Genomic DNA, 21,015 nt, shown 5'->3' with positions numbered 1-21,015 from the left:
AACACACCGAACATACACACACAGCAGAGCACATGCACACACACACATCATGCGTCTTTGTGACTGGACATTTCCTTCATACAACGAGTAATAGGGGGAATAATCGGGCCGTTCGATGTGTGTGTGTGTGTGTGTGTGTGTGTGTGTGTGTGTGTGTAGAGGTGTGTGTGGTTGAAACGTAGCAGCCTGCAGCGGGGAACACAGTGAAGGCGGTGTGTACGCGCTGGTGCTGCACTTCTCAGAGGCTGCCTCCTGATGCTGCAGCCATTTCATAAAGTGAAGGAGGTTTTACAAATAAAAAAATAGCTCTACACCCCTGGCCGTAATGTCCTTAAAATGAAGTCCGAGTTCGAAATATATCTAAAATAATGTATGCACTGCCATTTCCCCACTTAAACATAACAGTCTGTGATGAAACGGTTGTCTCCTGTGTGCTCCACTTCCTATTGGCGCACCGGTAACTTTCTCTGCGCACGAGAGGCTGAGACCTTATGCAAACCAATTTTGATTTATTTTGTATGTTTTGGATGAAATAATATGACTGGTATAGGTGCGAGAAAAAAAGAAAAAGAAAAAAGAATATAATTTTGATAAAATATTTTTATGTATTTATAATTCTGCAAATATCACAATAAACCCACAGCTATTTCGCGGCCCGGCAGTAACACCTGCGCGGCCCGGTACCGGTCCGCGGACCGGGGGTTGGGAACCCCTGGTCTAGGGTGCATTTTCTGGGGCGTTGGTTTAAATACAGAAGGAACTAAGCATTCACCCTGTTCTGGATTAACTCCTCTTTATCCTCACAAATGCACACAGCCACGCACACAGTGAAGCTAAGACTCTGAAATAACTCGTACTGCTTACAGCTGTTATAGATAAGCGTCTTTGGGTTCAAGAAAAGCTCTATAGAAATAAAATGTATTATTATTATAGATCAACAGAACTTTAAGAGCAGTGGGGGGGTTTCAGTTCAGGCGAAATGGCACCACTCTAGTTACCAGTCCACACGTAATTGGTCCAATTGGAATTGCGTTTCTACACATACTGTGAAATAACAGTTAAACCTGGGGGGGGGTTATTATCATTATCAACATTATTTGAATGTACCTCTCCCAGAGCCTGCAAAGCAACAGTAGCTGCCATGGCCTTGGCGTGTTTCTTGTTGGGACTGGCAGTCTGAGGTTGGTAGTCCACTCCATTCACTGTGACCTGCACACAACACAACATACGGAGAGGATGTTAGGAAATAACCATCCAAGGATATATCAATCAGAACAAACGTAAGAAAAGGGGAGGGAAGCAAACCGTACGTACATATATTGACTTAAAACATATTTTCCAGCTTACTGTTGTAATCTTTAGAGCGCTCATCAAAGCTGGCTCAGAACAACTAAGAGAGGACTCACCTTGAACAGGAAGTTCTTGCGGTGATCCGGGCCGCTGTGATGGACCAGCACAAAGTCCGGCTGCATCACTCGCGTCTTGTTACACAGCTCGATGAGAGCGGACACCGGGTGCTTCCCTGTGGCAGAAGAGAATTAGAGAATTAGACACACACACACACACACACCACACACACACACACACACCACACACACCACACACCACACACACACACACACACACACACACACACACACACACACCCCACACACACACACACACACACACACACACACCACACACACACACACACACACACACACACACACACACACACACACCACACACACACACACACACACACACACACACACACACACACACACACACACACACACACACACACACACACACACACACACACACACACACACACACACACACACACACACACACACACACACACACACACACACACACACACACACACACACACACACACACACACACACACACACACACACTGTCCAGACCTGGTAATGTCAGATACAATTACAGGAGACCTGATTTACTAACCAACAGCTAGGGTGTGTGTTGCCACAGAGGCCTGCAAGTCATCAAGCAATTAGGAGTTGTCTAATGTTAGTTATTATGTTATTGTGTAGTCTTTATTTGCTGATGAAGACTGTGATGCATCACGTCATAATTCACATGATATATTCATATGTGTTAAAGTGTGTGCTGTGTTTACCCATCAGATCCTTGGTGACCACGAGCCCCCCCGTCTGCTTCTGGGGTTTCTCTCCTTCAGCCACCAGTCCTGAAACCCACACATAACATCATGTGATTCACAATATGCAGATGGAACGTATGTAAAGACAGAAGTGTGATACAGTATTTACCACATCATATCAATGAGACATTATTAAGTTGTGGAAACTTTATTGAGGAATAAATCGTTCCTCTAATTGGCTGATGGGGGAGAGATGTTAAAGTGCTTTCTGTTAAATGGAAAATATCTATTTGTATATGAACCAAATCTAAACAGTTTAGGATCCTATATCGCATATATATATATATGCGATGTAGGATATATCACATATATATATATATATATGCGATGTAGGATCCTAAACTGTTTAGATTGCATATATATATGCAATCTAAACATATATATTAGGGCTGTCAGTCGATTAAATTAGTTAATCGCAAATTAATCGCACATTTTTTATCTGTTCTAAATGTACCTTAGAGGAATATTTTTCAAGTTTTTAATACTCTTATCAACATATGAGTGGACAAATATGCTTAATGCTAATGTTTATTATCATTTGAACAATGACAAATATTATTAAATATTAAACAACAACCTCTGAACATTACAAATATTCGCCTCAATTCAACCTGGAACCTCTCTCATTCAATAATACAATACAAAGTGTGTGTGTGTGTGTGTGTGTGTGTGTGTGTGTGTGTGTGTGTGTGTGTGTGTGTGTGTGTGTGTGTGTGTGTGCGCGCGCGTTGGAGCTATGTGCAACTCAAGGCATATGCTCGAACGGGAGCTGCCTGGACGCTGCAATCATGTTGCACGCACTATCCGTGCTGAGTGTGCTGACTTTTCGTACAATGTCCCACTGTCTGGCTTCCTGCATAAAGTCAAGTGCTCGGCGCAGTTGTCGGCGAAATGTCGCTCCTCTGTTTTCATTTAAAGATCAAATGCAAAGGTTTTTTTATAATTGCCAGTAAAATCGAAATCATATAGCTACAACACTATCTAAGATATTGCAGTATTAAAATCGGAGATAATATGCGTCTGGCAATGCGCAATATTTATTTTGTTCAACCCCCAACACCAAGTCCGACGATTTATTTTCTCAGCCGCTCCTCCGCAAGATGGCGTCGCGTGACGTCACATTGGCCAAACAAACAAACCTTGGCTTATTGCTCACAGCTGCTTCCGCCGATAGTACAACTTAGTTTTGTTATCATGTCTGATTCTGAGTAGACTATAGACTAAAAGCTTTAGGAATCCAAACTATAACATATAATAAGTACCCTGTATCAAGATTGATGCAAAACAAGTGACGTTTGACCTTTTTAGAGAGGTTTAGAAAAATAAAGTCCAGGCGGACTCACCACTGGGTAATTTGGGAACCATCACAACCAAACACAATGCTAACAGTGAGACTCTGAATTAGCCCCGAGCGAAAAATGCTAACCTATTACTGCACCGAAATCACTCCTAGCTCCCTTATTACTTATCCTAGCTCCACATCCAACACATTGTTTATGATCGTAAAGACACAGAATCTAACGGTGCCCACCTCTATAAGCACCCACTCGGCTGAAAGAAATGAAAGCATGGCGGAGGGCTTTTTTGATGCATAGGCCTAATGAAGTGGTTAGAAGAATGTTGGGTTTTCTAAGTACTCACAGTCACTTTTAATTACGTGGGGGGCATTTTTAAATTGGGCCAGGAGGAATAATAGTGGATTTAATCCCTATCATAATGCATATTGTTCACACTTTTCCGTTATGAGTGGAGGAGCGATAAATGAGCTGCAGATAAACTACAATGCTAACAGTGAATTAGCCCCGGGCGAAAAATGCTAACCTATTACTGCACCGAAATCACTCCTAGCGCCCTTATTACTTATCCTAGCTCCACATCCAACACATTGTTTATGATCGTAAAGACACAGAAACTAACGGTGCCCACCTCTATAGGCAATAAAACTGCAATTCCGTTATCTGCGTTATCTGCTGTGCTCCGTGCGCTTTGAAATCTAATCAAAAGTTGTTTACCTCAATTCTTTGGCGTTTCTGCATCTCTTTCGTTCTTTCAGTGGTTTCTTGTGCTGAAATATGGAGGGGACGGCTCCGGGTTTCAGCCTCCGACGTGCTATTAATGCTTCTCCACCAACAGACTTCATGATAGCAGGATCAACGTCGTATGCATCACACGCGAAGTGGTCAGAACACAACTTGCTCCATTTTGTCGGTTGCCATCCAACACGATTCACACAAAAAATCAATTTTTTGCGGATGATTTGGTCTTTGGGAAATGCATGTAAAACTCTCCCAGATCCCGCACCGTTCGTACAACAAAAAGCACAACAATAACCCATGTTAATTCAGTTTTCTTTTCGAAAAACATGTGACCGAGACTGCCGAGTCGGGATATTTGGTCCAGAGACTGTTTGGCCACTATTACGTCACGCGCACGGAGGCTGCTGGGAATTACATGTCAGAAATTCAGATGGCTTTGGGTCGAGTTTTGGATCAATAAAATGCTTTTTTTTGGGTGTATTATCTCGATTTAAATAAAATAAAAAATACAGGCAGTCTTAAAAACAACATTTCTATAAAAATGTAGCATATTTGGAAGCTTTGCATTTGATCTTTAAACAGCTCCTTATATCCGTTAGCGCAGCTAGCTAGCACCAGATGCTAACAACAACAATACACGTAAGGTCTCTCTCTCGCTCGAGCCACACATACACACACCCTCCCCGTCCTCCCGATGGCCAGTCGGTGCCTGCCGGTGAGCGTGGAAGTGTGGTCTGCCACAAGCGGGCGGCAGGAGCGGGGCTGTCAGCATCAGCTTGTAGATGGTATTTTAAACTCGATGCGCTCTGAAACTACGGGGCGGCCGAGGACAAAAAATACACATGCGTTAATCGCGTTAAAATAATTAGTGGCGTTAATTTTTTTTTGCGTAAACGCGTTATTAACGCGTTAACTTGACAGCCCTAATATATATATATGCGATATATATATATATATATATGCGATGTAGGATCCTAAACTGTTTAGATTTGGTTCAGTTACAAATAGATATTTTCCATTTAACAGAAAGCACTTTAACATCTCTCCCCCATCAGCCAATTAGAGGAACGATTCATTCCTCAATAAAGTTTCCACAACTTAATAATGTCTCATTGATATGATGTATATATATATATATATATATATATATACATATATATATACATACACATATATATATATACATATACATATATATATATACATATACATACATATATATACATATACATACATATATATACATATACATACATATATATATATATGTATACATATGTATATATTTAAGCAATAGCTCGGTATACGGTATACTGTTTTACTCAGACGCGGAGGGATACTGACTTGTTGTGAAAAGTAACTTACAATTCTACCCTTGGTATACGCTCAGTATATCACGGCTAAGAACCAATCAGATTGCTTGATTTGACTTGTCCGTTTTATAAACAACTTTATATCTCAACAAAAACCATCACCCCCCACATCACACTCCACTCTCACCAACTGTCTCTCAGAAATAAAAGCATGGATGCAAACAAACTATCTCCAACTGAACAGTGCCAAATCAGACATCATCATCATCGGCCCCCCCATCCCGTATCAAAGACATCCAGAATTTCAACTTCACCATTGACAGCCACACTCTATCTCCCCCCCTCACATCCGCAACCTCGGAGTCATCTTCGACAGTCAGCTCAAATTCAACCACCACATAAATCACATCACCAGGACCGCCTTTTTCCACCTCAAAAACATTGCCCGTCTCCGCCCATCACTCTCCTCCTCTGCTGCTGAGACCCTGATTCATGCATTCATCACTTCACGACTCGACTACTGCAATAGCATCCTCTACGTCTACGGCATACCATCCAACCTCCTCAATAAACTCCAACATATCCAGAACTCTGCTGCCCGCCTCCTCACCCACACCCGCTCCCGAGACCACATCACTCCCGTCCTCCAGAACCTCCACTGGCTCCCCGTCCGTCAAAGAATCGACTTCAAAGTCCTCCTGATTACTCACAAAGCCCTCAACAATCAGCCCCCCCCCCCTACCTCACAGACCTGCTGCACCACCACACCCCTTCCCGCTGCCTCCGCTCATCAGAAGCCAACCTCCTATCCATCCCCACCCGCACCAATCACCGGACCTGGGGGGACAGAGCCTTCTCCGTCGCTGCCCCCTCCCTCTGGAACTCACTCCCCCAACCCATCAGAGACTGCCCTGACCTCACCACCTTCAACACACTCACCTCTTCAATCTGGCTTTTAATGGTGATTGTTTTTGTATTATTTTACTTTAACTATATATATTTATTTGTTCTTTTCTTTTCACTATATCTGTAAAGCGTCTTTGAGCACCTGTAAAAGCGCTAACAAAATAAATCTATTATTATTATTATATAACGCCTGCTCTCACAAACACATTGGATATGAATGCATCTCCACTCAGCAGTAAATGTAACTCTGAAACGGGCAATCTTATACAATGTTTGTGGTGATGTGTACAACGCTACTGGTCTGTTATTGTGAAGGAACTGTGTGTTATTATGGGTTTTCCAATAGAGTTAAACCCTATGTGCCTCCTGCTTGGTCTTGGTCATAGTACAAACATCAAACACAGAGGCTATTTAATCTATTGACTCTAGCTGCTAGGACATTTTCTTTGCTGTTTTGGATTAAGGATGTTGATCCGATAAATAAATGGTGGCATAATCTTGTATCTAACCGAGTGTATCCCTAACGAATACATCTGATGCATGCTTCATTCTTCAGTGGACCTTTCCATAGAGTATGGGCCCCTTACTTGGACCATATTTGGCCCACACTGTAATCAAATGTGTGTAATAGATGTGCATCACTTGGTTGTTGCTCCAGTGTTTTGGGCCTCTCACCTTTGCGGTCGACCTTGAAGTCGATGATGATCGGTTCCACGGTCCCCTCACGGTTCCTCCCGAGACCCTCTCCTGTCCTCCAGCCCATCTTTCTCATGAGGAACTCCCCGACTCCCCCGGACACTGGAGCTGCCCTGAGGAACTGATCCTGAATCAGACACACAGAGACAGTGAATAACAGCAGGAATGATAATTTGGCGCATTTCCACTACAGCGCGGAGCGCGGTTAAAGCGTGCAGTGCCGTGCCCGGCCCGTTTTTGGTTGCGTTTCCACTTGGCGTAGTTCCGGCTAGCGGGTACTTTTTCACAGTTTTCTGGCTCTCCAAAATCGAGGTTCTTTCCGGGCCAACAACCGAGCTGAGTATGCTAAACTAGTGAGAGAATCGCTGGCAACTAAAACAAAATGAACATATTTGACCGTGATTTAATTGTAATACACGTCTCAAAAATGATGCCGAAGTAACAACATACTGATACCGGTTAGTAAAAACCATGAATTAATGCTTTGACAAGTCTGCAGACAGACGGCAGGCGAAACACCTTTTAAAATGCGTGTTTTCTGAATGGAGATCGGCTAAGCTAACGTTATATTTGCTCCGACCGTCCACACTCACAACAACGGCCTACAGACATAAATAAACCAGCGACTGTATTCGCCATGACACAGACAGTCTGTGGTTTGTACTTGTTTAACTTTTGTCTAGTTTCTGAACAGATATGAGGAGCTGTGAGCTCCGAGTGCTAACAGCTAACGGCTGATGTTGGTTTTGTGTTTCGCATTGACGATGACGTCACGGCTCCGCCTACACTGCGTTACTATAGTTACTGCCCCAGTTCCTAAACTGTAATGGAAACGCAGCATAAAGTGAGCCTGGCCTACCAAGGCCTAACTATACCGTACTAAGCCGTGCGAGGCCCTGCAGTGGAAATGCGCCATTAAGACACAAAATAATCATCTGTGGAGGTGAGAAAGGCAGAAACCTCCACACAGGGATACACATATATACATTTTTTTAAACATCAGTCAGGTTTTGTGTTTGTCCTCTTAGCGCACATCTTACTTTCTTCAGCCATGCTTGTGGTCCGCTGGTGGACAGCTCCTCTGAGGTGAGGACCGTGGCTCCAGTGGAACCTGTGAACAGGCCAGGCACAGTGTTGGATTGGGCCCACGCATCCACCTGAAACAGGACATTTCCATCAGAACAGAGGTATATCCAATACTATAATCAAGCAGATAGTCTGGGAAACAAAAGCAAGTGATGACTGTTACATGTCATGAGGTACAATTACGGTCCCCCCCTACCCCATTCCCCAACATAGCAATGGTACACAAAGATGATGAAAGTCAATGTGTTTTGGTTGTTACCCTGATATAAGGTCAGAGGTTAACACAAGATTAAAACGTTTTGGTCCAACGACATAAAATACATCAGTAAATACACCACTGGTGAATAAAAAAAATGGTGGTTGCTAACAAGTGTCTAAAGGAGACGATTAAACTTCAACCCGCCGAACATTAGCCACCTTTAGCTTAGCGGTGGTGACGTGAAGTCATGTGACCGTAGTTCCTTTATAGCCTAACGTTAGCTTTTTACTTCAAAAATCATAGTGACGTTAAAATGTGGAGATTATCCTGCTGTCGACTCATGGTTTGTGTTTCTTTTGTCATTATGTTGTTCTGCTTTGGCAACACTCGTTGTTTACCATTAATGGTACTTGAATGTTAGTTATATGAGTGTGTGTACTCCATTTTTGTATTTTACCTGCTCTTGTGCCCGGCTGAGCATGCAGATGGCATTGACATCATAGGGGTTCTCAGCCAATCGCCTCTGAGCTTTGATTCTGTCTGTCACAGCCTGAGAGATATCTACTGGCTACAGAGAGGGAAGGGGAGAGACAAACCGCACGAGTGGGAGAAAAAGTTAAGAATGTGAAATTCATAAAATTAAATTGAAATTCATAAAATAAAATAAATTATATATATAATGTAATAGTATATGATTGGAAACTGAAAGTGTAGAAAATCGGTCATTCTTTGAACGGGTAAAAGCATTTTATGATAACCTAGAAAACTACTTTTTTTAAAGCTTTGACAAACACTGAATGTTTTTTTTGTGAATGACGTTGAACAAGGCAAATTAAACGCAAGCTCTCCCTTCAGAAAATTATAATAGCACAGTATCATATTTCCCACATTATAGATAAGTAGTCTGGTAAAACGTACTCTCATTCTTGAGTCTCGAGTAAAACAGTGTTTTCCTAGTTAAACTGTCTTCTGATCTTTCCCCTAGTTACCATGTGCCTCAGACTCACTGCTACAGAGTGAGGTAAACAAAATGCAGTAGCACCCGTCTGCTTATAATACAAACGGTTTTAAAATGTACACACAGTATATTGTATATCTTATACACACACCTGCAGCAGGGGGTCAGGGAACACGCTGTCAGAATCTGTCACACTCTGCTCCACCGCCTCTGCTGACTCTGCTGCTGTCGCCGTGTCAGCTGATGACGATGATGGGGATGCTGTTGCCTTGGAAACGGTGGTCAGGGCCTTTCTGGAGGCAGCTGCAGCTTTCTCTGATGCCTTGTCCACGGGAACCCATTCTCCGTAGGCCCCAAGTCCCTCGCCCTCCTAATGAGAGGCCCACATTAGATTACCCACAAAGCATCAGGACATTGTTTTACCTAGACTTTTATATACTGTTAAGAGATCAAATCTAAGGTCTAAAATCTAACCTTCTTCCGATGTTGGCACCCTGAGGACACAGGAAACTCCTTGGCCATTCCCGCGTCACTGCGCACTGCTGGACGCACTGTGGCGTTCTGGGGAGGGGGAGAAAATGTTAACTGTCTTTGTTTCATCCAATGAGTTACATCATCAGTACTGAGTTTACATTACACACACTGCAGGTACCTCACTGCTGAAAATAACCTGTCCACGAGTCAAACTGACCACAGGCGACTCGCAATAAATCTATTTATTTACACAACCTCCCTTGTTTCTTTGAAAGGGATTTGATGTTTGGATGGCTGTCACTAACATGCAATATATTCGAAGGTAGCAGTCATTTCCACACAGTGTTGCTGTTGTGTTTGGCTTTGTAACTACACATACATCCACGTTGGAAAAAGAGTGTTAGGCATTCTGACACATTTAACATCTGGCTCTGCTGTACATGATTGATTTGAAATACTTTGTTCCAAAACTGCTGTGTTGGCCGACTTACTCTTAATGAAAAGTGGCTAAATACATGTAATTATGTTACAAAAAAGTCAACAAAATGTCGTTTGAAAGGGTTTGCCTGAGGTGTTTCCATGACACATCAGCGGTTAGTTTCCATTACATTGCACAACAATTCTGATCTGATTATAAAATACAAAAAATAAGCAGCAAGGGACCATCTCCTGTTCTGCAGAATAACTTCAAACGTCTGTCAGTGTTAAATGAAGAGCTGTCTTGACACTGACAGCTGACCTCTCTGTCTTGCTTCATAAATCAAGTTATATCTTGTGTTTGTTTAATGTGCTTTCTTTTAAATTCCCTTCAAAGTGGAATCTAACAACATATTGCAATAATGGGGAAGAACATGTCTTTCACTTTACAATTAGGGAGTGATGTCATTGTAATATATATATTTGCAATGTAATGGGAAAGATAGGGATAATAATACGGCAATATGATGCGAAAATGAGGCATTATATGTTTTCACTCAAATAAAATGATGTTAGAGTAAAGTTATTTTCAGTTATAATGTAAAGTTCTAATCCCTAAACGTCTTGACCACACATTTGAATACATTTACAACAAGAGAAACTTCCTTTTCATAGGAAATGCGAACATATAGAACAGTGTGTGGATTGTTACGTTGATGCTGAAGCTGATGGCCTTCTGTTCTCGAAGTGCTGACCCTCCGAAAGGTTTCCCATCATCCTCTTCATCGGACACATGTGGTATCGCCACCGGCAGCTCTCCTTTACTGTCCACGATCATCTTGCATTTCTGAAAAACACACAGCAATTTTTGTCTCAAGCACACAAGGATTTAATAGTTCCACGTGTTGCTACATGCTCCAGTCCACATGGAACCTTTGTGAGCACTATGCACATTTAAACAATGCAAATGGAAACAACATTAAGTCTCAACCTCAGACTTTTATACTTGAGTGGAAAATTAGATAGATAAATACTTTATTAATCCCAAATTGGGAAATTATTTTTGTTACAGTACCCGTGTGCTCAACATTCAAATACTTTTTCTTTTCTTTTTTTTAAAAAACATAGTATATCAAATATAAACAATATAAAAAATGCTGGATGATTAAAATATTTTTTTAAAAAGGTCAAAAATACATTATATTTAAAAATAAACAAATTCTCCAAATATACAGAAGAAATTTTGATTTTAAATACAAGAACCCTTAGTACACTGAATAAGAAATGAACTTCACATTATTAACCGCAAGTCTGCTCACAGTTGACTGTCATTATTGGCGGCTAATACGCCTAAAATAAATGAAACAACCCTTTAACACTAAAAACCGCCAGAGGTCGCTGTATACCTAAAACCGCCAACGGGTCAAATTTTCAAGGTACAATGTTCTTTTATTTATCATACAGAACAGTGAGTTTTGATCGCACAGGGGATGAAACTTATACCAATAGAATCTGTGGACTCTCAGCTTTGCATATGATATTGTTTGTGCAGATAGCATGAAGTATAAAATATCACTACCAGTGCTGATTTAAACGCTTGGTGTTAGACTTGTGTTTTGTTTAGGTATAAATCTCTATCTATCTGTTTATCTCTCTCTCTCTCCATCTATAACTGTCTGTTAATAGGTATAAATGGCAATTTTTAGGAAATTCTTAACAACAGAGGGTGCTAAATAACACCCTTTCAGGAAAAGTCACGGACTTTTTAATATTATATATATTGTTTAATATTTTATTGAAAAAAAGTTTCATACAATCAAAAAACAGCTGTGGGTAAAATTGACCCGTTGGCGGTTCTAGTGTTAAACAAGGGAACAGGAAGTGGTCAAATGCTGACTTATTCCCAGGTTTGAGGACTCATTCCTAATCCACTCTATGATCTTAAAATGTCATTTCCATCCTGTCCTAAATTGTGGCAGTTGGTGCATGTAGGTCACTTTGTTGTTGTTGTTGAGTACTTAATGAAACCACATGTTAGCTATAGAGTAGTTATTTGATTATTCTTTTCACTTTTATCACCATTAAAGCACACTTACGTCAGTGAACTCCTTGATGCTGATGCTGTTGGCCTGCTTGGCTACTTTCCTCTTCACTTCCTCTAAAGCAGCAGAGGTGGGTTGGGAGGAGCCAGAGTGGGGCTTGTTGGTGATTGAGGGCAGGGCGAGAAGAGAGGACAAGCCCATGTTAGTCAGCGCCGCCGTCATGGTGGCTGTAGGGAGGACGGGGACACAGACAGACAACCAGCCAATGACAAACAAATCTCATTCAAGTGAAGAAGAAGAAATACAAAGCAACTATCATACTGACAGCTGACCTCTCTGTCTTGCTTCATGAATCAAGTTATCTTGTGTGACCATTTGTGTTTGTTTAATGTGCTTTTCTTTGTGGAATCTAACAATAATATACATATATACAGTGGGGCAAAAAAGTATTTAGTCAGCCACCAATTGTGCAAGTTCTCCCACTTAAAAAGATGAGAGAGGCCTGTAATTTTCATCCTAGGTATACCTCAACGATGAGAGACAAAATGAGAAAAAAAAGAAAATCCAGAAAATCACATTGTCTGATTTTTAAAGAATTTATTTGCAAATGATGGTGGAAAATAAGTATTTGGTCAATAACAAAAGTTCATCTCAATACTTTGTTATATACCCTTTGTTGGCAATGACAGAGGTCAAACGTTTTCTGTAAGTCTTCACAAGGTTTTCACACACTGTTGCTGGTATTTTGGCCCATTCCTCCATGCAGATCTCCTCTAGAGCAGTGATGTGTTGGGGCTGTCGCTGGGCAACACAGACTTTCAACTCCCTCCAAAGATGTTCTATGGGGTTGAGATCTGGAGACTGGCTAGGCCACTCCAGGACCTTGAAATGCTTCTTACGAAGCCACTCCTTCGTTGCCCGGGCGGTGTGTTTGGGATCATTGTCATGCTGAAAGACCCAGCCACGTTTCATCTTCAATGCCCTTGCTGATGGAAAGAGGTTGTCACTCAAAATCTCACGATACATGGCCCCATTCATTCTTTCCTTTACACCAGAGGTGCCCAGTACGTCGACCGCGGTCGACCGGGGGGGCAATGCTAGTAGATCGCGAGTCATTCATAAAAAAAAAAATCCAGCTCCATTAAAATAGACAAAACAGGTTTTGATCCCTCCTCCCTTGGCCTCCCTGCCACTTAATTCAGGAATTTACTTGACTGACAGAAAAAGCGACCTATCGCTTTCCAGTCTGTTAACCCAGAATGCAAAGCGATACAAAATCAGTCAAGTGCCGGGAAAACTCAAATTAAGTTAAAGAGACAAACAAGAGACAAACAACAAAATGATTGCAGGACCGAGCAAGAAGCTAAAGACATACCACTTCCACACAGAATGGGAGGAAGAATATTTTGTTGTGATGTCACATTCAAAGCCTTATTTGTAAAGCAAGCGTCGCTCTGCCAAAGAAATGTAACGTGGAGAGGCATTATCGGAGTGTTCACAAGGCATATGACAGCGACTTCCCTCCGAGTAGCGAGTTGAGAAAGAGAAAGGTCATGTATTATTGCTACACAAACATTATCTTGCGTCGCCAACTCATTTCTAACATGCAAAAAGACAAAAAAAAATCGTCTACGGTCGGTGTATTTTCGACCTTTCCAATTCAGACGAGATCTCTATCTCCCGTCTGTGTGGGAGGGGGCGGGGCAGTTTACACACACGCAGCTGCTACAAGCAGCAACACACGGAGGAGATGGCGGAGAGAAGCGCTCCAAGGTGTGGTTACATGTTACCCGTCTCGATGTGGACAATGCTCCTTGCCAAGAGTGTTTAGCATGTAAGGGCTTTACACGGATCAGTCGTCCTGGTCCCTTTGCAGAAAAACAGCCCCAAAGCATGATGTTTCCACCCCCATGTTTCACAGTAGGTATGGTGTTCTTTGGATGCAACTCAGCATTCTTTCTCCTCCAAACACGTCTAGTTGAGATTTTACCAAAAAGTTCTATTTTGGTTTCATCTGACCATATGACATTCTCCCAATCCTCTTCTGGATCATCTAAATGCTCTCTAGCAAACTTCAGACGGGCCTGGATATGTACTGGCTTAAGCAGGGGGACACGTCTGGCACTGCAGGATTTGAGTCCCTGGCGGCGTAGTGTGTTACTGATGGTAGCCTTTGTTACTTTGGTCCCAGCTCTCTGCAGGTCATTGACTAGGTCCCCCCGTGTGGTTCTGGGATTTTTGCTCTCCGTTCTTGAGATCATTTTGACCCCACGGGGTGAGATCTTGCGTGGAGCCCCAGATCGAGGGAGATTATCAGTGGTCTTGTATGTCTTCCATTTTCTAATAATTGCTCCCACAGTTGATTTCTTCACACCAAGCTGCTTACCTATTGCAGATTCAGTCTTCCCAGCCTGGTGCAGGTCTACCATTTTGTTTCTGGTGTCCTTTGACAGCTCTTTGGTCTTGGCCATAGTGGAGTTTGGAGTGTGACTGTTTGAGGTTGTGGACAGGTGTCTTTTATACTGATAACGACTTCAAAGAGGTGCCATTAATACAGTTAACAAGTGGAGGACAGAGGAGGCTCTTAAAGAAGAAGTTACAGGTCTGTGAGAGCCAGAAATCTTGTTTGTTTGTAGGTGACCAAATACTTATTTTACCGAGGAATTTACCAATTAATTAATTAAAAATCCTACAATGTGATTTCCTGGATTCTTTCCCGCCATTCTGTCTCTCATAGTTGAAGTGTACCTAGGATAACAATTACAGGCCTCTCTCATCTTTTTAAGTGGGAGAACTTGCACAATTGGTGGCTGACTAAATACTTTTTTGCCCCATTGTATATTGCAATAATGGGGAAGAACATCATAATTATCATCATAATTCACAATTACACACATTTCTGACTACCAGGCTCAGATGACATGATGACCAGAGGAGGAAAAAGTACTCACATCTTGTACTTGAGTAAAAGTAGAAGTACTCAGATCTTGTACTTGAGTAAAAGTAGAAGTACCAGAGTGTAGGAAAAAAAGTCCTGCATTCAAAATGTTACTCAAGTAAAAGTAAAAAAAATATTATCATCAAAATATAGAAAGTAAAAGTAGTCGTTGTGCAGATTGGTCCGTTTCAGAATAATATATATGATATGTTTTATAATGATTGATCATGAAAGTGTTCTCAAAGCTGGTAAAGGTGCAGCTAGTTTGAAGTACTTTGTATACTGCAGGGTAGCTGGTGGATTTACTCCAGGTGGAACTAAAGTCTGATTCAACACTTGATTATATTTCACATCATTCATCCACATCTGTGAAGTAACTAAAGGGATTAAATACATGTAGTGGAGTAAAAGTACACCATGTACCTCTGAACTGTAGTGGAGAAGTACAAAGTAAATGGAAATACTCAAGTAAAGTACATCTCAAAATTGTATATACTTGGAAAATACATTTCATACATGTATTTAGAGCTGAGCCAATATACTCCTCCACATAAGATCAATGAGGCTAAACCAATTTCTGTCACCTTTTAAAGTAGCAGAATACACTAAACCCCCCCCCCCCAAAAAAAAACCCTCTCTTGAGAGTTTCAACCAAATCCGATTGTATAAAGTCATCACAGTTGATGGATGAGTTATTCAAAAAAAGAATGCATTAAATAGAAAAAACTCCTACCAGCGGTCATACTGGCCATAGCAGCATTCATGGCTATACCATGAGGTAGCATGAGGGGGGGCACTGTGGACCTCAGACTGGCAGGGATGGGCAGTCCTGCTTTGGCACACATGGCTGCAGCGTTGGCTTTGGCTATTTCCAACAACTGCTCTTTATCTGAGACACAAAGAGAGACAACGTGTTTTAACATCCATTCCATTATATTTAGATAAATACTTTGTTACACTCAAATACAAACTTCATAGAGAGCAGATTTGACAAAGGTAAGCAGGATTTGACTTATCATATTATGCAGTGGTGTAAAGTAGCCTTGTACACTTACTCAAGTAGTGTACCGGTACTTAAGTTAAAGATTTGAGTATTTTCACATTTAGCTATTTTACTACATTGTGTTTTACTCACTTCATTTATTTTATATTTACTACAGATTTAGATTATAATACAAAACATAAAATACATCATTATAAATTAAGCTAGCCAGTGTGTGTTGAATAATTAAAAATAAACACCACCTTTACCAAGTGCAACATTGAAGAGATTTAAACATGTATACATGATTAACTAGTATACAAGAATATAAAACAAATGGGTGCTTATTTGTGCCCTTCTGCATGATGAGTACTTTTGCATTTCGTATTAAAAGTATATTTTGATGCAGATTTTGTACTTTTATTTAAGTACAATTTGGAATGTAGGACTTTTACTTGTAACTGAGTATTTTTTACACAGTAGTACTGCTACTTTTACTCAAGTAAATCATCTCGGTACTTCTTCCACCTCGGATTATGTAACTGTAAGTGTCATTTTCAAATTATTCCGAACTGATCAGACCAGAGTGGCTGAAATATAACATTCATTTAATAAATCAAAAATGCCAATGAATAAAAACTCCTAACAGTACTATAGTGAGTGTATGAGGTGTGTTCTGACCCAGTTCACTGATGCGCTGAGGGCTGTTGCTGGAACTGCACAGTTTCCGGTTGGGGGACCTATTTTTGCGGAGGATGAGCACAGGGGAGTGACTCGGCTCTCGTTTCCAGCGGTCCCTCTGGCTGTACGTAGGCCTCCTCCGACCGCGGGACGGAGACGGGGATCGAGACTTCCGCGACCGCCGGCCCGCTGACCTGCACACAAAATATCCGGTTCAATTCCTGTGCAGAGGAGAATACCATCTAACATAATGTGAAGGCTTCCTATAGCAAGACTCCTCCAGTATAGCCCTCCTTCTTTTCTAGGAATGAGTTGGACAGCTGAAGTTTGTAGGTCCTTTCACAAAGACCCCCCTGATTGGCTGATGGAAAGCAATGACTTGTAGTGGACAACGTTTCAGTGAAGATGAAAGAGTTGGCTCCTGCACATTTAAAAGCAGGGACAAATGGATTTGGGGGTAATTTGATGCCTCTGGCGCAACAATCATGACACACTAATAAACATCTAGTGCCAGTAAAACATACACTGTGACAATCACTGGGTACTGTGCCTGCTCAATAATATAACCATATGGTAGTTTCCATTCGCAGAAGATGTACAAATAATATATGAAAGAATATCATTCTTAATAGCGCTAATGCTATGCTAATATTGCGCCTGTCAGTGTTCAACAGGGCCATGTTAAAGTGAGTACAGTTAACCGGATTGTGTGTTATCACTGGATTATATACTGTAAATGAAGAAGGCTTCATAAAAGTCAGGATATAGCATGTGGATTTATTTCCATTTTTGAATTGAGACAAAAATGTCATAGTTATTTTGATTAGCTAAATGTATGTTTAAATTAAGAACAAAGAATGATTAGATAAATAGAGAGAACAGATATCATTTGTAAGTGAATGTATTAATGTGTTTAATAAAACGACCAGACAAACTGCAACACACCCGGCCCCCCCCATAAATCAAGTTCGTAAAGTTACAAAAAGTGACACACGTAGATTTATTGACAATGATCTTTAACGCAAATGGCCCAGTCTGATCCCAGTTCAGTTTCCAAAAGGTAGGTGCAATAGGAAATGCAATACTGTAATATTCTAATAATATAGTCTTTTTCAGAATGACATTTGTTGGGTTGTTAGCTCGAATAGCACCTGGATAAAAGGAGATCTGCATGAAGAGAATCCCCGTCACTCTACCTGGACCGTGACCTCCTGTTCTTCGAGGGGCTCCTGGATCTGGACCCCCTCCTGTGGCTCCTGCTTGGTGACGGAGATCTTTTCTGCCTTTTGGAGGACTTTGTTTCTCTCTTCCTCTGTGGGGATGGTTTCCTCCTCTTCTTCGCTGGTGATTTCACTAAAGTGTCCGAGGGCCGGGGGGATTTTGGTGCAGCGGTCTGCTCAGCTGAAGTGGACTGGGATGTTCCAGAACCTGCAGCTTTGGCATTAGAACACAACATCCATTAATTAGACATCTCATCACAATCAGAAGTGTTCCAGAGGCTCTTCAGGATCTACCTGGTTTTCCGCCGTCTGCTTTCTCTGCTTTGTTCTCCCTGCGGTCAGAGTTCAGCCGCTCTTCTGCTTTGTTCTCCCTCCGGTCAGAGTTCTGCCGCTCTTCTGCTTTGACGGCACTCTGAGTCGGGTTTGAGTCCAGCGCAGGAGGGTTAGGGTCTTTTGAAGAACCGTGGGAGGACTGTATGGATTCATGGTGGGCTCCCCTCTTCTCTGAGGATCTACAAAAGACAACGAAGAGCTCAGTCAATGTACCGTGTAAGGGCAAAATATCCTTTAGGTGAAGATTAGGGAAATGTTCCAAACCAAAAAACATCATTATTATAAAAAAGACCACTTCCATCAATCTGAATCAGTATTGAGCATATGTCATCCAATAGCTGTTGACATGTTTATACTTGACTTCATTGGCACATTAATCATGCAAGATGATCGGGAAATATTGTATTTCTATTCGGTTTCTTCTTTTTAAATGTGTTTTATAGTAGCTATCACTAGGAAGCACCACGTACGAAAAACCAATGGCTAACAATTGTGGAAGAAATGTTTTTTGATGAAAAAACTGACTTAAAAAAATTGGATTACAAAAAACACAACTCCACAGAAAGTTGGAAAAAAAATTGGACTTAAAACAAATACATTTGACTGGAACAATAGCTAACAGATACATGCATCTTTAAGACTATAATCATATGAAGGACATCCCTAGCCTTTTATTTAATTTTTTATTTGTATTGCCTTGCTGGCCTTTTGCATGTTGATGCCATGTATATTGTGACAAAAACGATTTTGTTTTATAGTCTTATGTCTTATATCAGGGGTGCCCACACTTTTTGGGCCGGTGAGCTACTTTTGAAATGACCAGCTCACCGAGGTCTACCAACCAAAAATAAAATCCCAAATTGCAAGGGTTGCTGAATAACACGTTTTATTTATACATGGGATAATAGGGCTGCAACAAACGACTAATTTGATAATGGATTAATCTATCGATTAATGAAACGACTATTCAGACTATTACTGTATGCCTTGCACAATTTCTCAAACGCTCTTATTTAGCCATCAACTTTTAGATTTAGCTTGAGGTTGTTTTAGGCATGTGGAAACTAACAATGAAGACAATAAAGATGAATACTTGATTCAAAAATACATATATTATTAAATTAACAAATTGTGAACAAAACTAACATTGCTTTTTATTTAAATTAAATAAATAATATTTCACATCAAAAGAAACAACAATGTTTTAACAAATCGTATTAAATAATCTGATGACAGAACTGTGAACAGAATAGCTGAAACTTTAACAAAATAAAGAGTAACTCAGTTTCCTATAATCATTAACCCATGTTTGAATCATTGAGTTAACTGCGTGTGTTGCTGCTAGCATACATAACACCTGACGTGGAAACGTTACTCGTGGATGGGGCTGCAGAGCTGCTAGAAAGACAGTCGAACCCGGTGCATTCCTCCGTCTGGATGTGGAGCACTTTTGCTAAATGTTTGACACATTGCTCGTGTTACCGCCCTCACATGCTGAACTCTCTTGGCAAGGAGCATTGTCCACCTCAAGACGGGTAACATTTAACCACACCTTGGAGCGCTTCTCTCCGCCATCTCCTCCGTGTGTTGCTGCTTGTAGCAGCCGCGTGTGTGTAAACTGCCCCGCCCCCTCGCACACAGACGGGGGAGAGAGATCTTGTCTCGATTGGAAAGATCGAAAATACACCGACATTTGTTTGTCTTTTTGCATGTTAGAAACGAGTTGGCGACACTAAGATTGCGAGATAATATTTGTGTAGCAATAATACATGACCTTTCTCAACTCGCTACTCGGAAGGAAGTCGCTGTCATATGCCTTGTGAACACTCCGATAATGCCTCTCCACGTTACCTTTCTTTGGCAGAGCGACGCTTGCTTTACAAATAAGGCAAAGAACCTTTGAATGTGACATCACAAACAAATATTCTTCCTCCCATTCTGGGTGGAAGTGGTATGTCTTTAGCTTTTTGCTCGGTCCCGCACTCATTTTGTTGTTTGTCTCTTGTTTGTCTCTTTAGCTTAATTTGAGTTTTCCCGGCACTTGACTGATTTTGTATCGCTTTGCATTCTGGGAGAACAGACTGGAAAGCGATAGGTCGCTTTTTCTGTCAATCAAGTAAACTCCTGAATTAAGTGGCAGGGAGGCCAAGGGAGGAGGGATCAAAACCTGTTTTGTCTATTTTAACGGAACAGGATTTTTTTTTTTATGAATGACTCGCGATCTACCAGCATTGCCCCCGCGGTCGACCGGTCGCCCGCGGTCGACGTACTGGGCACCTCTGTCTTATATGATGTTGCCAGAGGTGGGAAGTAGTGGAGTACAAATACGTCTAGTATCAGTACTTTACTCCACTACTTATTTTTCTGACGACTTTTTACTTTGACTTCTTACATTTTGAACACAAATACCTGTACTTTCTACTTCTTACATGTTGAACACAAATACCTGTACTTTCTACTTCTTACATGTTGAACACGAATACCTGTACTTTCTACTTCTTACATGTTGAACCCAAATACCTGTACTTTCTACTTTTTACATGTTGAACCCAAATACC

General features: G+C 41.3%; 1 protein-coding gene across 3 annotated transcripts in view; it reads right to left on the bottom strand.

Annotated features, from left to right (window-relative positions):
• The window catches only part of LOC117539358 (protein SON), a 34,493-nt gene that overhangs the window by 3,578 nt on the left and 9,900 nt on the right, over positions 1–21,015 (bottom strand). Inside the window, exons 6-19 of one of the 3 annotated variants that reach the window (XM_034205514.1) lie at positions 18,419–18,636; positions 18,101–18,338; positions 16,905–17,098; positions 15,975–16,130; positions 12,358–12,530; positions 10,974–11,108; positions 9,845–9,931; positions 9,522–9,740; positions 8,870–8,980; positions 8,168–8,284; positions 7,107–7,254; positions 2,135–2,203; positions 1,407–1,522; positions 1,108–1,209 (exon numbers count right to left, since the gene is read on the bottom strand). In XM_034205514.1, the coding sequence (XP_034061405.1) occupies positions 1,108–1,209; positions 1,407–1,522; positions 2,135–2,203; positions 7,107–7,254; positions 8,168–8,284; positions 8,870–8,980; positions 9,522–9,740; positions 9,845–9,931; positions 10,974–11,108; positions 12,358–12,530; positions 15,975–16,130; positions 16,905–17,098; positions 18,101–18,338; positions 18,419–18,636 (2,083 nt within the window). The remainder of the gene's footprint in view (positions 1–1,107; positions 1,210–1,406; positions 1,523–2,134; positions 2,204–7,106; positions 7,255–8,167; positions 8,285–8,869; positions 8,981–9,521; positions 9,741–9,844; positions 9,932–10,973; positions 11,109–12,357; positions 12,531–15,974; positions 16,131–16,904; positions 17,099–18,100; positions 18,339–18,418; positions 18,637–21,015) is intronic. The other 2 variants (XM_034205515.1, XM_034205516.1) reach the window with 2 other exon arrangements.

The sequence above is a fragment of the Gymnodraco acuticeps genome, unplaced genomic scaffold, assembly GCF_902827175.1.
Source record: "Gymnodraco acuticeps unplaced genomic scaffold, fGymAcu1.1, whole genome shotgun sequence".
NCBI lineage: Eukaryota > Metazoa > Chordata > Actinopteri > Perciformes > Bathydraconidae > Gymnodraco > Gymnodraco acuticeps.
The sequence above is the reverse complement of the archived record's forward strand: the minus strand, read 5'-3'. Positions and strand labels throughout refer to the sequence as shown.